This window comes from Anguilla anguilla, chromosome 17 (genome assembly GCF_013347855.1).
Source record: "Anguilla anguilla isolate fAngAng1 chromosome 17, fAngAng1.pri, whole genome shotgun sequence".
NCBI classification, from domain to species: domain Eukaryota; kingdom Metazoa; phylum Chordata; class Actinopteri; order Anguilliformes; family Anguillidae; genus Anguilla; species Anguilla anguilla.
Window position 1 is genome coordinate 20,637,356 of NC_049217.1, and position 16,349 is coordinate 20,653,704.

The 16,349-nt window shown below is 47.0% G+C and overlaps 1 protein-coding gene across 2 annotated transcripts in view; it reads right to left on the reverse strand.

The window, feature by feature from the left end:
- Window positions 1-614: 614 nt before the first annotated feature.
- LOC118216820 (synaptogyrin-1-like) overlaps window positions 615-16,349 on the reverse strand; it is a 16,571-nt gene continuing 836 nt past the window's right edge. The window contains exons 2-4 of one of the 2 annotated variants that reach the window (XM_035398343.1): window positions 6,586-6,823; window positions 5,188-5,333; window positions 615-1,830 (exon numbers count right to left, since the gene is read on the reverse strand). In XM_035398343.1, the coding sequence (XP_035254234.1) occupies window positions 1,627-1,830; window positions 5,188-5,333; window positions 6,586-6,823 (588 nt within the window). In that variant the 3' untranslated portion in view covers window positions 615-1,626. Of the gene's footprint in view, window positions 1,831-1,927; window positions 3,874-5,187; window positions 5,334-6,585; window positions 6,824-16,349 lie in introns of those variants that run through there. The other variant, XM_035398344.1, reaches the window with a different exon arrangement.

Consider the following 16,349-nt stretch of genomic DNA (forward strand, 5'->3'; position numbering starts at 1 on the left):
GGAAGTACCCCCCCCCCCCCGTCAGAGGGGTTGTAATGAGCTGGCAGTTCACTTTGGGGGATAAGCATTGAGATTAGCTTGAGTGGAGTCGCCAAGCTCAGCGACGGCTTTGTGTGCCGTGCTGGGAGTGTGTTTGCATTCATACCTTCCCTGGCCTCTAGTTGGCGCCACCTATTGATTTCAATGATCAATTTTAAGAGTATGCCATAACGGACAAGCTGGCTGACAGGGCTGGCCGGCCAATCAGTTTCCACTTAGCAAGTTTCCCTCATCGAATACTCTGAGTACTAATTTCACAACAGAGATTTCGATTTGAGACAAAAGCCCATTGCTGAAAGGCCACAGAATTACCGAGCATCAGTGACGTGTTTGCGGTCGGTGCTGCAGCGCAAACGTTTCGGCAGGATTCCCTTCAAACTTAAATACGCCGTCCGTTCCAGCGCTCGTAAATTTTGAAGAGTAGTTTTTATTCCAGTTAAGAGTGGATAGAAAACAAAAGCACTGGACGTCAAAGCGCTCCACACCCTGGCAGTGAACAGGGGTTGAAGGTAAAGACCGTTGACCTTTTTACAGCCCAGGTGGGGCTGGGCTCTTTGGAAAGGGGAAGGGACTGGCAGAGTTGCCGTTTGATTTTAGTCAGTGTTAAATACGTGTATTCATTGGACTCACTAGGGGAGGGGTAGGCAAGGAGGGCCATATCTATTTCTGATTTCACACTAACTTCCGCTCCTCGTTATTTAATTAACCCGGCCGTTTATGTGAGCTGAACACTGTTCTTGTGTCCGTATATGAAAGGTTTTACTGTGGTCCAACTTGTGAGTGAACTGTACCGAGTGGCCCTGATGTATACGGCTAATTAGCTAATTGAGTCAGGGTAATTAGTGAGAACAAAACCTGCACAGGCACCAGTCTTGCAGGACTAGAGTCATCCACCCCTGGATTCATCCTTGTGGGCGAATGCGTCCCCACAAGTCCCTTACCACTACCAAAGAAAGCAGGGGATTGTGGGTTCTCAGCAGGTAAGAACACCCTGCATGTTTTTGAAAGGGGTTACGTGTAGCTTTGATGTAACCAGCTCTACCGGCAGATGGCACCCTGTGAATAATTCACATGGGATACTGAGAGGAGACAGACCAGGCAGATTTCAGCATGGCAAAATAACCCTATGCTTTGTTCTTCACTGATTTTTTCCCCCCTCATCTTCACACACAAAGCTGTATACAGAGGAGAAAGCACAGCCGCTGCAGTAAAAAACAGTAGCACGGCTACTACAATCGAATGCACACGGCTCTACAGGGTTCTTATAAGGCCTATCCCAGAAGACACTGTGGTTGTTTCCTAGCTGTTGACTTTGACCGTCTGAGCCCGGCGACAGTTGGTCCCCAGTCGGTGAGAATATATTCCTACTTGATCTCAGCCGCTAACCTACCACAGCTCAGATTATGACCTGCTAGTGGCCAACCAACGTGAAACCGCCCACCCTCCACGCCCACCCCCACCCCCCCGGACTGAAGGCAAACTGGTACAGACACACGCACTGGTCTTGGCAGTGCCCTTCCCCAACCCATCTACAGAGATTATCCTCGTCTGTCCCACCTACCCCACCCCCCACCCCCCCATTCCTGCTTAGTAGTCTTGCCCCTGGTACCCTGCAGACCCGTCATAGGCCGGCTCCGTGTTGGTGGGCGGGGCCTCCATGTCGGCCACACCCGGGTAGGCAGTGTAGGGGGCGGCGGCCGGGTCCTGGCTGGGGTCGGCGTAGTCCTGGGAGAAGAGGGCGGAGTCTGCACCCAGCTTGTACCTCTGGAACCCCAGAAATGCCTGACCAGCCTTCAGAGCAAGAGACGGAGGGGAAGAGGGTAGCAGGTTGGGGGGGGGGGGGGGGGGGGGAGGGGAGGGGCAATGAGAAAGGAATGATAGAGAAATGGAGAGACAGAGGAGGACAGAGAAAGGGAGAGAAAGTGAAATGAGAAAGAAAAAAGAGAAGGAGAGAGGGAGAAGTGGGGGACGAGAAAAAGAAAGAGAATAAAAGACAGAGGGAGGATGTGGAAGTAGATACATGGAAAGGAGGTGGGGATGCCCCCCCCCCCCATGCAGAGGGCAGTGGGGTAAGGGGATCGGGGTGTGGTATACCACAGGGATGTACAGTGTCGGAAGTGACAACGGTTATAAAATTAGCAGGAAATGGAGGCCAACAGGAGGATGTGGAATGGTTGGGTGTATTTAAATGAAAGGTCAGTGGGTCACAGAGTGCACGCAGGCCCTCAGCATCAGGTTTGAATGGGACCGCATAAATACATATGCAAGGGTAGAGTATTTATGCACAGGTGTACAGGTGATGTCAGGGCATAATCAGATTCAGGACAACAGAGTATTATTATTTCAGATAAAGATTTTGAACACAAGAAATTTGTCAGAAAAGTCCCATCAAGAATAGAGATATATGTATTCAGTCATATGATGGTTATTGATATATTACACAGGCATGCAATGAAAGGAATTAAAGGAGGTATAAGCAAACGGTGAATGAAAATAAAAAGAGGTGGTTTTTATGGGAAAGAGGGGTCGGGAGGTGTCCAAATGATACATGAACACAAAGCAGGAGAATGAGAGTGGGGTTAGGAAGGCAGAGAGGGAGAGAGAGGGAAAATGAGCCTGATTAGTGCCGGGGAAGAAGCTTGTTAGTCTACGCATAAATTAGACGTTAGCGCTAATTGAGGCCATGGCTTTTCAGCGACGCTCGTCTCTGGCTCCTGGTGCGTAGCAGCGCACTCAGCCCATTTCCCATGACCACACAGAAAAAAACCCTGCAAACCACTGCGTTTCAACGCCATTTGGGATTGTTTAATACACACAGTGACAGTAATAATCATAAACGTGTAAAAAATACCGCAACCTCCCCCACCCCACAAAGGTATGAAAAGCAGCTCCAGCGGCAAATATGTTGTGCTGAAAATCATCAAGTTAAATGCAGAATCCAGAGGATGGACTGGCAGGCACAGACAGACAGAGAGGCCATAGGCACAGGGAGAAAGGGACTGACGCAGATGCTATGCACACATTACACACACACACATCCACACACACACACACAGCTACTGATAACCCTCTTAACGCACACACATTTGGAATGAGAAACCCTGAATTCTACACAAAAAGACGAAAACGAAGGCACTTGAGAACCACTTGAGAGACTAGAGCTCTTGAAATGGACTTGTATTGTGGACTGTCCATTCTCTTGAAGTGTGCTGAGCTCATGAATGCAGTAAAAACTGAGGTGGATTTATGGCGGCCAGGTTTCCTCAAGTTATTTTGGATCCTCCCAACGACCAGGTCCCAAAATCAACCGGCTGCCCTCTTAATGGGACACACACCTCACCTCTGACCTGTGCCACGTGTCCTAGACTGTGGTGTAAATCACTCTGGCTGACAGGTCACAGCATTGGAGGAGAGCCACAGTGCTCCTGATGTGCGTGTGTGGGCGGCATCACAGTAACTCAAGAGGCACAATTGGTGAAAGGACAAAAAAAAAAACAATAAGTCTGTGAGCTGGTTGCAAATCAGTTGTGGCAAGTTCACCCTGATCAAAATGGCCGCCACATCATGGAACTCAAACTTGAACAGGACGGGTCTGCCCAAGGTCTGCTTTAGGAAACGTCACATCTGCATTCGGACAAGACCGTGGCCGGGATTGGGTCGGATCCTAGCGGCTTATGGAGAGAGTGCCTGTTGGGTGGGAGGGGTGAGTGGTTGGCAGGATAGGGGGGATCATTAGACTAGGGGGGGTGTAGGCTGGGGGACGAAAAGTTTGTTGTACTCTTCTTCAAAAGACACATTCTTTAGCCGTTCCAAGGACAGCAGAGTCAGAGCCCCCTAGAGGACAGAAATCCAGGCAGAGCAGATATCAGGCACTGACAAAAGCCCAAAACCCCATTGAGCATCTCCACACTTCCACTGCGAAAAACAGAGCCACCACATATGCAAACAAACATGTCCCAAATTGCACACTTACACTGGCTGCTAGGTGACACATCGTGTTAAAATACTGTACCACACTGTGGACATACCACTCGACTAGTAACCAAATTCAGACCGTGTTTGTGCCAATGGTATTTTGAGTAGTTTTACAATGATTGTTCCAAATTCAGTGAATACACACACACACACACACACACACATACTTACATACAAACACATGCACACACACGCACACATACTTACATACACACACACAACACATATACAATGCAGTTCATAAGAATTTGGACAGTGGCAGAATTTGTGTTGTTTTGGCTCTACTCTAGCACATTGGATTTGAAATGAAACAATGAATCTGAGGTTAAAGTGCAGACTGTCTGCTTTAATTTGAATGTATATACATCCTTATTGGGTAAACCATGTAGGAAATACAGCCCTTTATATATTTGTTTGCATAAATGGCTTCTTTCATCTCCCCTTTCCCTCCTGTACAAACATTTACGGTATGCCATGATTCATGATGGATTTAATGTGGAACCCCTTGCAGTCCCCAAGCACAATGCTGAAACAGGAAGAAGCTTTTTTATTAGGGTGAAAAGTACAGTTATGTCATCAGCGGCAGTAGCATTTGGCATTTTATGCTCATTCTGCAGTGAGGCCTGGATATTCCCTGCTCAGTGTCACAGTAAAGGGAAAAACAGAAGGCCACACCCACTGACGAATGTGCTTACAGACACCAGATTTTGGTGATAGCATAGCAATGTGGATTGGTGTGGCTCAACCCTATAACCGTGGAGGACAACACTCAAGCTTTTTCCCAGACAGAGAACAAAAGAGTGTCTGTATGTGTGGATGTCTGTTTGAGCGAGAGAGAGAGACTATGAAAGATAGAGGGGAGACTGTGAGTGTGAGAGATAGAGAGAGAGAGAGGGAGAGAGGGTGTGTGTGTGTGTGCATGTGTGCATAAGAGAGAGTGTGTGTGTGTGTGTGTGTGTGTGTGTGTGTGTGTGTGTGTGTGTGTGTGTGAGAGAGAGAGCGAGAGAGAGAGAGAGAAAGAGTGTGTGTGTTTGCATGAGAGAGAGTGTGTGTGAGAGAGAGAGAGAGAGAGAGGGAGAGAGGGTGTGTGTGTGTGTGTGCATGTGTGCATAAGAGAGAGTGTGTGTGTGTGTGAGAGAGAGAGAGGGATAGAGAAGGTGATGCAATACAGACCCAGGTGAAGATGGAGAAGAAGGAGAATGCGATGGCGGCTCTGGCTGCGTCTCCGCCCTCCTTCAGGGGGTTGTCCTCGAGCTTGGCCACCTGCCACTGGTTGGCCAGGAAACAAAACCCCACGAACCACATGAAGGACCAGAATGCTGAGAGAGAGAGAGAGACTGACTGAGACATTGAGACTGACTTTATTTTATATTATTAATAGAATGTTATTACTATTGTAATACTACAACTGTATTTCACAGCAACACAAATACTAATTATAATAAAAATATTATACTTCTTTATTTTTTATTTTTTATTATACATTCTGTATTGTACTATGTCTACTTTATTCACTTTTTATGTAATAATCTAGCCAAAGCATGTATAAGCTTATTATACCAATAACAACTACTCAATTAAATTTCAGATTGAACGAGTTAGCTAAAAATAATCTCCAAACCTGACACGGTTTAGAGGTATCTTGTGGTTCCGCAGATGCCCAGCAGGGGTCTTTACTTGTAGCACATTTTGATGCTACAACATATTGCAGGACTAGATTACCGTTACTTTACAAAAGAAAGGAATATCGCGTTTTAGAGTGAACGTATGTGTGCACCAGTTTCGCGTTGTTAGAGTGTGAGTATTTACAGACGGGGCAATGTATGAGATGTAAGGGACATAGGATTGTTGGTTATTAATTATAGCGGTCCATCAACGCGCGTAGGCTTCAGAAGTGAAAACAGCAGGCTGCCGCTACCGTTGAGCACGGTTGCTAAGGCTGACGCAGACAAACGAAAAGACAAGAGGCGGAGAGGGACTGTGCCTATTGTTCTCATGCTAGCAGGCTGTTTGCCACTGGCTTTAGCCAACCAAAATAAATAATTAACATAAACACACTCGCGCATCGCATGCGTTGAAGCGTCACAGCTACATACACTGCCCTCAGTGGCCCCTCCCCCTCTCACTCCCTCTTCTGCCTTAAACACACGTGTCCTCTAACCGCTACCAATCAATGAAATGCGTGCAATGCAAATGAATCGCTGACCTCTCCTCTCACTGTGTTTTCATTTCCACACCCCTCCTCCGCTTTTCCTTTCATGGGATATTCCGCAGGTTGAAGGCTTGACCACCTGCACCCTGCAGAGCATCGACCCAGCACTCCAGAGCCAAGCGCGCGGAGTCTGCCAGCCTCTATCATCTTTACAGTTCACATGCACAATTCATGCTCCTCCTCGCTGTGCTCAAAATGCTGTTAAGACTATTCTCTCGGCACAAATGTTGCCTTTTAAAGTGCACCCTCCGTCGTCGGCGTACCTTGTGTATGAAATCTTGATCGATTTAAATTAATTTTGGCTCACAGGGGAGTTAAATATCGCTTAATTCCACCCCTCCTCCCTCCCCTGGCCTTACCGGACACCCCGATGTCAGCCAGCACAGCTTTCTTGCGGTCCTTGACGCTGCTGATCTGGGGGAAGTAGATGTCCAGCGCCAGGAAGGCCATGCAGCACACGAAGGCCAGGGTCCCCATGGCGACGCCGTAGTTACAGGCGTTCTGGTTGCGGTTGAAGATGCAGAACTCCTCCACCTCGTCGGGCCGGTTCACGTAGCCCTCGTTGGCGATGGAGCCGAATATGACGATGGCGAACAGCTGCGAGGGACACACGAGGGTGGATGAGGGGGAAAATTAATTTCTAAATTCATGCTGATTTGATGTTAATTTTATGAAAGAGGCGGTGGACAATACATGTGCCAATGGAAGTTCTATCCTGGGGCACACCTTCATGAATATGAATGAACATATAGAATTTTTGCACCCAAAACTCCTGATATCAGCAGTAACCTCCTAGTGCCGGTGTGTGAAACGCAGAAACAGGTCTGTGGATTCTTTAGCCAATCAGTGACTTCAATTAAGTACTTAACTGCACTGAGTAGAACCCAGAGCAGCTGTATTTACTTCAGCCCATGTGGCAGATTTGGGAGGATTTTGGGTTTTACATAGTGCAGTTATTCAGCTAACTCAGTAATCCTGTTTCATGAAACGGGGCCCAGGACTGGATTCTGACACTCTTGTTCTAAAGGAAGGAAAACAAAAGCTACCCATTTGGTTAAAATAGAAAATCTGTGCTTTGACTTGGCAGTGCAGCATTGAATCAGATGCTGAACACAAACGCCAGCTTGTTTCTCAGGGCTGTGGCAGATTATGCACCCCCCCACTCCACCCTCTCCCCCCTCCAACATCCCCCCAGCAGCCTCTGCCTCAACACCACCCACACGCCCTCACCCCCCCCCCCCCCAACAAGAGCAAAGCCATCTATCACCAAGGTGATCAAAGCAGCTGCTGGGTGGGTCCACCAGGGGGCCACCATTTAAACAGCTGTCGGCTGCTACTGCCACCGAGGGGCCTGACGGGCGGGGGGAGAGGGGGGCGGGAGGGGGGGAGCAAGAGAGAGATATTCAGAGATATTCACATATAGCCTGACACCTCTTTATCAAAAATTCACTAAAGAACCTCACGAGGACAGCGCACCCCTGTCTCACTGCCGCCTCCTCTGGCTGCCCCAGGGAGTCCGCCCCTCAGAGGCGAGTCCTGGGGCAAGTGGGTCAGGTCTGGTCTGGCCTGGCCGCAGTGCGGCAGGGACGGATCCGGTCTGGGGAGTCTGTATAGAAACGCGTGTCTCGTTACACCACCCCATTATGCCCCGCTTTCTGTCCGCCAACCGCTCGTCCCTCAGCCGTCATCAAATATGCATGCTTCCAGTGGGCCCTCTGCACATGTCTGGGAGAGCCCCAACCACCGTGCCTCCCCTGGGATCCGGATTAGAGGTGGGCGGGGCTACGCTCAGACAGGAGGCTTCCTCATCTTTTCCTGAGAGTATCCAGATCACGATCCCAGCGTTCCACGCCTCCCGACTCAGGGAGTTTGGGAATGCGTGTCACAGAAAGGCCACACGGGCGAAAAAAAAAGAAAAAAAGAAGAAGCAAACAATCGTCTGTGCTGATGGTACTACCATGAGGTGAGAGTGAGGATCACAAAGCCTGTAATGTTCAGATTTCGAGCCCATCACTTCTATATGGCTCTCCCTCTTTCTCTTCCTCCTTCTCTCTCTCCCCCTCTCTCTCTGGCACTGGTGAATGCCGCTTAGAAAAGTAAGCTGGGTTAATTTGTCGGAACTAAAGCCGGCGTTCACAGTGGCCCTCCAGGACCAGAGCTGCGCACCGCTGGCATTTAGTCCTGGCCTGTGATTGGGCCCGGAGTGCCCTGGGATGTGGGCCTCTGACTGAGGCTAGAGCTCGGCTCTCCCAGGTACATCCTCTACCTGGAGTTCACTTTCAGTCAATGCCTGACATTTTCCCAGGGGACACAATATCAACCTCAGGCCATGATTTGAAATACATGAGAAATGCCAACCGTCAAATGAAATGATAATGCGTGTGGAGCGAAGTCCACAGGAGCTGGTTCATGGTGTGACTTGTGCTGTCAGCTGCACGGGGGACTAACATAGAGGACTACTGTGTGCTATTGCGTGCTTATCTCCCCTATGCCACAGAGTTCCTAAATGAAGTGTGTCTCCGTGGTTAAAAGACTTGCTGCGTTACTCAAACTTTTTTTGTCTTTGGGTTGCAGGACCTCATATGCCATCTTATCTCACAGCATGATCGGCATAAAACTTGCCTGCTGTATATTTCCTGGTTCTACCAATGATGCCTCTGTGATTCTCAATTCAGTCTCCTTTGGTCTTCCCTCTTTTCCACACAGCCTATAAATTAGGTCTGTGGATTCCACTCAGTCAGAACATGGCTATGTGTCAAGCAGATTCATTCTTCTCTCTCTTCTAACAATTTTTTGGTTCTCAGGCCCAGATTCCAGATCTCTGGAAATCTTGAGTATCCACCAACCTCCTTCCATCACTCACATTCCAACCCTGCCCCCCCCCCCCCCCACCCAATTCTTTCATATCCACTTCACAGCCCTTATTTAGAGACATGAAAATCACTGCATGCAGTTTAATGCATGGGTGGGGGGCAGAGGTGGGAGAGATGGACACAGACGGGTTTTAACGGCCGTGTGCGATTGTGGCCCGAATCCCTGTGAGGGGGTCCTCCTCTCCTGATGCTGTGCCCACTGGACCCATTTAGACCTGCGGGAGGCGCCACTGCTCATCCGGCGTCTTTCTCCTGCCTCCTCTTAATCAGCAGCCAAGATCTCAATCCTGCTGAATCACAAGGCTGCTGCTGCAAGAAGGCAGGCATTGTGGAGGCCACCACGTGGGGTCCTGATCTTGTGACAATCAGATGGAGGCTTGCAGGCTCTGTATTAATCCTCATAGGATTGTGTGTGTGTGTGTGTGTGTGTGTGTGAGTGTGTGTGTGCGTGTGTGTTTGTGTGTGTGTGTGTGTGTGTGTGTGTGTGGGGGTGGATGTGATTGAAAGCAAAAACCTCCATTTACAGTCAAAAATTTGTGCACAAGAGAGTGTCACAGCGACCTTACTCAATGTAAGCAAGCCGGAGGGTGTCTGTGTACCTGCTGCATTCGTCTGTGGAACAGTGCAACTGCGTGAGAACAGCAGCGTCAGCTTACTGCCAGCATCCAAAGCACCGTTGCTGTTCCTGCGTCAATCTCGCATAACACAGCATGTTTCTGTGACTTTGGGTCTCTCTGTCTGCAGCTCACTGTCAATGTCGTACCGTCTATTTCAGCATCACTGTGTTGTACCTAGGGGCAGCAGTGTTGCATAGTGGTTAGGGAACTGGGCTTATACCTCCAAAGTTTTAGGGTCAGTTCCCAGGTGGGACACTGCCATTGTTCCCTTGAGCAAGGCACTTAACCTGTATTACTTCTGTTAATATCCACCCTTATGAATGGATTCTATGTAAAGAATGCAAACTCTGTAAGAAACCAGTGTGAAAGAAACCAGGTGACAGAATTTCCTTATGGGGGATTAGCATATGTTAGGGTCAGAGTATCTTTAACTGCATGGGTTTATCACACACGCGCACACACACACACACACACACACACACACACAGCAGTCTGGCAGGGATACCACAGTGATAGATTTCGGTTATGACCTGTTGAGCACACAACAGCCCCTCATAACAACACACTGTCCCCTAAACACTCTGCAGTGCTGACGGTGTAAACAGTCTCTGAACACACACAATAATGAGACTGGTGCTGAACGGCACAGCACAGCTGCTGCAGCCCAACACTCTTCAATCTAGGCCAACCTGCTACTCAACACAGCATGCAGCACGGCAGCAAGCAGCCGATTATTCCTGAACATCTGGGCCGATGTGCGAGCCTTAATGAGGCCTAATTACAGGCTTCTGGACCTGCGGTGGGTACGTTTCAGTTTATATGAGTGCGTGTATGTGCACACGCTAGCTCACACACACACTCACACACACACACACACATGCTCGCTCACACACAAACTCACACACAAACTCTCTCACACACGCACGCAGACAAACTCACACACACACACACACACACACACAAACTCACACACACAATCACAAACACACACAACTATGCAATCCACAGTGTGAAAATGTGAGCTGATGCCTTTGTGGAAAAACATTGTGTGTTTAGATTTTCTTTGGAAGACATTCCTTCTAAATGTGTGTGTGCTTCATTTCATTTCCTGTGGATCAAGCAATTTTTCTTGTTTCTCTGCAATATGCTAATTTCCTTAGTTTTATAAACCACAGTACCGGGAATAATCGTCATAAATAATGCATAGTTCCCCTCCCAAGCGGTCTGACAGACGAACAGTCAGTGATTTGTGACTTGAAGGCCCATCAGCAAATCAATCAGGCTGCATCTCTTGCAGTGCTTTTTTAAACAAATTGGTGCAGTGTACTGAAATCCTTGAAACCTCCAGCAGTGTTTTTCTGATTGAAGTACGAGGGTCCGCTTGTGTTTACTTGTTTCTGTTCCAACCAAAACTGCAATTCCCCATCGATCTACAGCCTTAGGCATTTACATTGGTACAGGATCCATAGCTGTCGGGATCCATAGCTATCACTGTCTGCAATTTATTTACTGTAATGTAACGTAATGTAGTTGCATCCATGCCTTGTGGGCAGGTAACTCCAATGGAAGAAAATACTTCCTAAAATAATGGGTGACCTACCAAAGACCAGAAAGCAAAACAAACAAAAAAAGACTTTTGGAATACCTGTGACTGTATGGAACAAAGTACATTTTCAATAACATTTCACAAAACCACACCATTCACAGTTCCAAATCACCACTGACCTTTGACCTCCTGGGAAAACACAATTACAGTACTTGATTTAGTACTGGAGCCTCACAGCCAGAGTAACACCTTACAGTTATACTAAGGCAGAGACCTCCTTCTGCAATCTGAATGGATGGAACTAAGTCTGACCTCATTTCCTTTAACCAGACACTTCCTGCATGCTGGGACCGGCCATATCGACTCTCTTCTGAGAGATGGGCGATCACTCAGCTGATTGGCTGACTGAGCACAGAGACTGCAGTGCTTGGCTCACGCACTGGTGGTAACGGCAGGTTTGAGGTTTACAACGTGTTTGTAGCTTCAGGCAGATTTATTGATTTAAATGTGGGAGTCACGCTAGATTCCCAAAAGCCAAAAGCGTGGATGGACTCCTGCCCAATGAAACTACAGCACCAGACTGTTGGACAACAAACGAACAATCACTAATACTAATAAGACAAGACAAGACAAAAAATCGAGGAAGCAATTAAATGCACATTTGCAGTAATCTTAACAGAAGAAGTGACTTCATGCTTGAATAAAAAAAAGAAACAGGAAGTACTTGGAAGACCCTTGGATTGAAGGAGAGGATGTGCTTCAAATTATTGTAAAAACCGCAGAAGTACAGCTGAGATCCACAGGCCAGATCACATTTAGCGAACGTGCGAAGGCTTCCTGTCTCTCACTTTCGGCTGTGTGCTGCCTGGGCTTTACGGAGCATCCTCCCTTCCCCCACAATCCCTCTGTTTTAATCTCTGTGACCTTGTGTACAGTGAGTGAGTGCGAGAGAAAGAGAGAAAGAGACACCGACAGAGCAGTGACCGTCAGATCCCCTGAATCACAAGACAGAAAGCAGAGATCTTCCCCCTCTCCATCTTTCTCAAATACAAACACAACAATAAGCATGTGCACACCATGTGCATTGTGTTTGCATGCCGTAATACACAAATTAACACAAATGTATTGAGTCATTCCTCAACCTTCAAACTCAGAAGCTGCTTAACAGTGAGTCCACAAGAAAAGGGAACCCTGGGAAAATGTCTTTTTGGACCTCTAAGGTCTCCACCCGCTGCCGCTCATCTTCCTAATGGTCATTTTCTCTGGTCTGGAAATGACGCTGAGGAAAGGTGTTTCACTGCTATTAAGCTACCCACAGCAAAGCAAGGGAACGGCCTACGTCAGATTTACGAATTCAGGGCACGTCCGGCTACCTTTCGCCCTCCTTCATTTCAACTGCGTGCTGACTTTTTCCACGGAAAAGCTGTAATTAATTCCAAGCTCCAGTAAGACACGGTGAAGGGAAAAGGGCTGTCAGGCGGCAGATATTTGTTTCTGCGAAGAGCCTTAGGTGCCCTTTTCCATCAGACTACAGCAGAAAGGCCTACGAGCTGATTGCACCCTGCCAATCTGGGCAAGTGGTGCAATTAGTTACACTTCAACAAAGAAAATCATAACCTCATCGGTGACATAGCGAATCCTGCTATCCAGGCTACGAACTGGGGAGTATGAGGCAGGCCGTTGCATTATTGTATATTACTGTTACACCATTATATAGAATTAAGTACCAAAATATTTCGTCTTCCATGCTACATTCACTCTGTTGGGGAACTGCAGCCAAACTGGGTCCCGCTATTTGCCCTCCTGTATTGCAGAAGAAATCGTTCCTTAGCGGCGAGCGCCGCGACCTCGCGTAATAATGAAATGAGTATCAGCGGCACTTCCTGGTGGCTTTTGTTTCGAGCACTGCGGCATCGTCCCGCGTTTGCACCATTTTGGTGGTGCTCTGCCGTTCTGAAAGCTCACATACAGGGGGGCTCTCCGAAGGCCTGCCCACATCACGACAAATTAGATTCACACGGGGCAAGAAAAGAAGGAGCACAGAAAAAGAGAGGAAAAGAAAGAAAGCATGGCAGGGCGTGACTGTTACCATTTCCAGAGCAGTGGCCCTTTTGATGCTTGTCTGTTTCCTTTGGTGGATTGATGTGTGAATTAGGGTTACCGGTATTCAATGGTAGTTGCACTCAATCTGATATTGCCTGTTTTTAGCTGCGACCGCAGCTCTATAGCTCTGTCTGTCTGTCGGTCGGTTGGTCGGTTGGTTGGTCGGTTGGTCCACAAAAGTGTCCCACCCTGTAGCGGCCACAGTTTTCGTCCCAGGAGGCTGAAATTTGGCATGGACGTTGGTCATGACAGAAGCTGGAGCTGAGTAACTTTTAGGCCGATTGACCAAGAAGGGGCATGGCGATGGGCGTGGCCTATCAAAAAGCACATAACTCCCGAATGGATTCACAGATTTGCACAAGATTTTGTGGAAAGGTTGGTCATGAGCTAAAGAAGAGGTCATGTGTTTGTGTGAGGGTGTGTGTGTGGATGCATGCACACATGGATGCATGCGCATGTGCAGTCGCAGCTATTGCGGATTCATGCTTGTTTTTTCATTTTTTAAAGGATAGCAGATAGCCTGCCCTCCTTTCATACTTTTTGGCTTTATTCAAACAGGGAGAAAGCAAAGAAGGTAACAGATTGAGAAGGGACCACAGGTGAGAAAGTGCCATGGTGGGGATTGAACCCCCGCCAACCACACATGGCTCACTGATGCTACCTGCTTTTTAACCACTCAACGCACACACGCGCGCACGCACACGCACACACACACACGCACATACACACACACACGCACACACACACACACATGCACACACACACACACACATACACACACAGAACCTATTGTACCCATGGTAAGATAATAACAACAATGTCTGATGAGTAGATGTCAGGTAGGACTTTTCCTTTGGAGGTTTTTTCTTGAGCTATATCGTATGTACATTTTCATTTCACAAAGAAAAGCTAAACAAATTTTTACAATTTTTTGGATTTTTGTTTATAAATCCTGTTTAATCTGTTAACAAATGTGACATAGTGAAGAAACCTGATTCTGCTCAGTTAAGAGGGCAAGGCCCAGCTACTTAAAGAGGGCCTGGCATGAATGGTTTGAGAGGTTTAACCTTGTCTCCTCATCCTGTCATATGACTCTCTTTCTATTCCCATTCACTACCACAGTCCTGCTACTGGGGCTCCAGCCTGTGAGTTCATTCAAAGCTGTAGCTGCTGGCTTTTAAAGGAGGTACAAATGGTCACAGTTTTGGACCTGGGCTTGGAACCAGAAGGTCACATGACAGATGAAGGTCACATGACAGCCCCACAATACTGGTCTAGCGGTGAAAAAGGCAACCCAAATTGTCTCGGTAGAGACAGTTGGACATTTAAAAGGATAGCATTTACATGTATGCTATGCAAGTGGCCCTGCTAACCCATTAAAGCAAATCCTGCTTATCCATTATCATTTATGAGTGAAAAGATCTTGCATGCAGATGTACTTACCCCTGACCTACAGACCTTTAGAGGACGGTGCCAACTTCCCAGAATGCAGCAGGAGCTGCCAATGGTTCAGGATTTTCCAACCTATAATCTTCAAACAACACCCTCACAAACTTGTTTGAGGTCCAGGGACAGTCAAGGAGCTGCCCTGGTAAGTAAAGCTGGTCAAATGACGGGGCTTGAATGGCACCAGAAACAGGAACAGTGGTGGCTTTGTGTGGGTTCAGAGGAGTAAAATGTTGCCGAAATCAGGAACTGGTTAATTAAACTGATTATCACAATTTATCCTCACACAATCAAGATAGACACATCTAGGGTGTCAAACTAAAACGTCCCTAAAATACCAGCATTGTGTTTTTGCACGTAAAGTCAGGACCCTGGAGCTAAAAGACTGAACAAGAGCACCTTTCAAAGTCTGAGGCGGTGTGACAGAATGTTTGAATCTTTTAGCCTGGTCTTAAACACAAATATGCTTTTATGAGTGCACTTTCGGGGATGCTTTTTGATCTCTGCTGCACACTTTCATTTTGAACTTAAAGGCTTTTGTCAAAAATGCTTGCAAAAATAGGAAAATTGAAATTGGGAAGTGAAAAGTTTACCATGAGACAGCAAAGAATGTTGGCTGACTAGAGACTAATAGCCTATCCTAAATAACATAACCCATAATGAACGACATTCACCCTTATGTAAATTGGTCAGGAATAGCTTTGGTAATGAACACCAGAACTCCAAAAGTGACTTCATTTGAGAAAATGAAGGCATCAACAGGTAACTTGCACTAGTCGTATTGCTTATTGTATGTTATAATATAAGACAGGGGAAGTAGGCTTATCATAAAAATGAAATTATAATGGCAGACGTGTTTAAATGTAGCCTACATACTGCGCCGAGGCGCAGCCTACAGTATCAGCTTGTCTATGTTAAGTAGCCTACAGGCTAACGATAGACGGAAACCATTTGTCGGAAGTAGTCGAATAATTACTTTACGATGTGTACATTCTGAACAGTAATCGATAAGCATCGTTCTCATTTCAAATTTCGCCGGAACACAATTTTATTTAGGCCTAGCATAATTCCCGAGAGTGTAAAAGATTTATATGTATCTGTGAAGCAAGCAATGCTGTAAAGCGGAGGTCCGCTATCACTGGCTTTAATTACGGTCCGTGTCACCTGACTCTTAAACCGTAAAGCCTGTCATTCGTTCTCCAGAGCAGAGGCCATCGTGCACGTTAAACGAAAAACAATAGACAGCAATCAATTGCATACACCGCATGAAAGATTAATGTTACATGCGGTGTCGGCTGAAGCACCTGGAACAGTGATATGGGCTGAAACAGATTGAAACAGGTACTTAACCTTGACAAAAAAGAGGTCTTGAGAACACCAGACAAGCGCGCGCTGACCTGAGTGGACGTACAATTTCCAGAAATAGCCTCGGTTTAATATTAATTTTTATTATTTTTTCTTTAATTTCCCGGTCTGTTTATTTATTTATTTATTTATTGTACAAAACAGTTGTTTACACATACGAGCTTTTCGTCTGA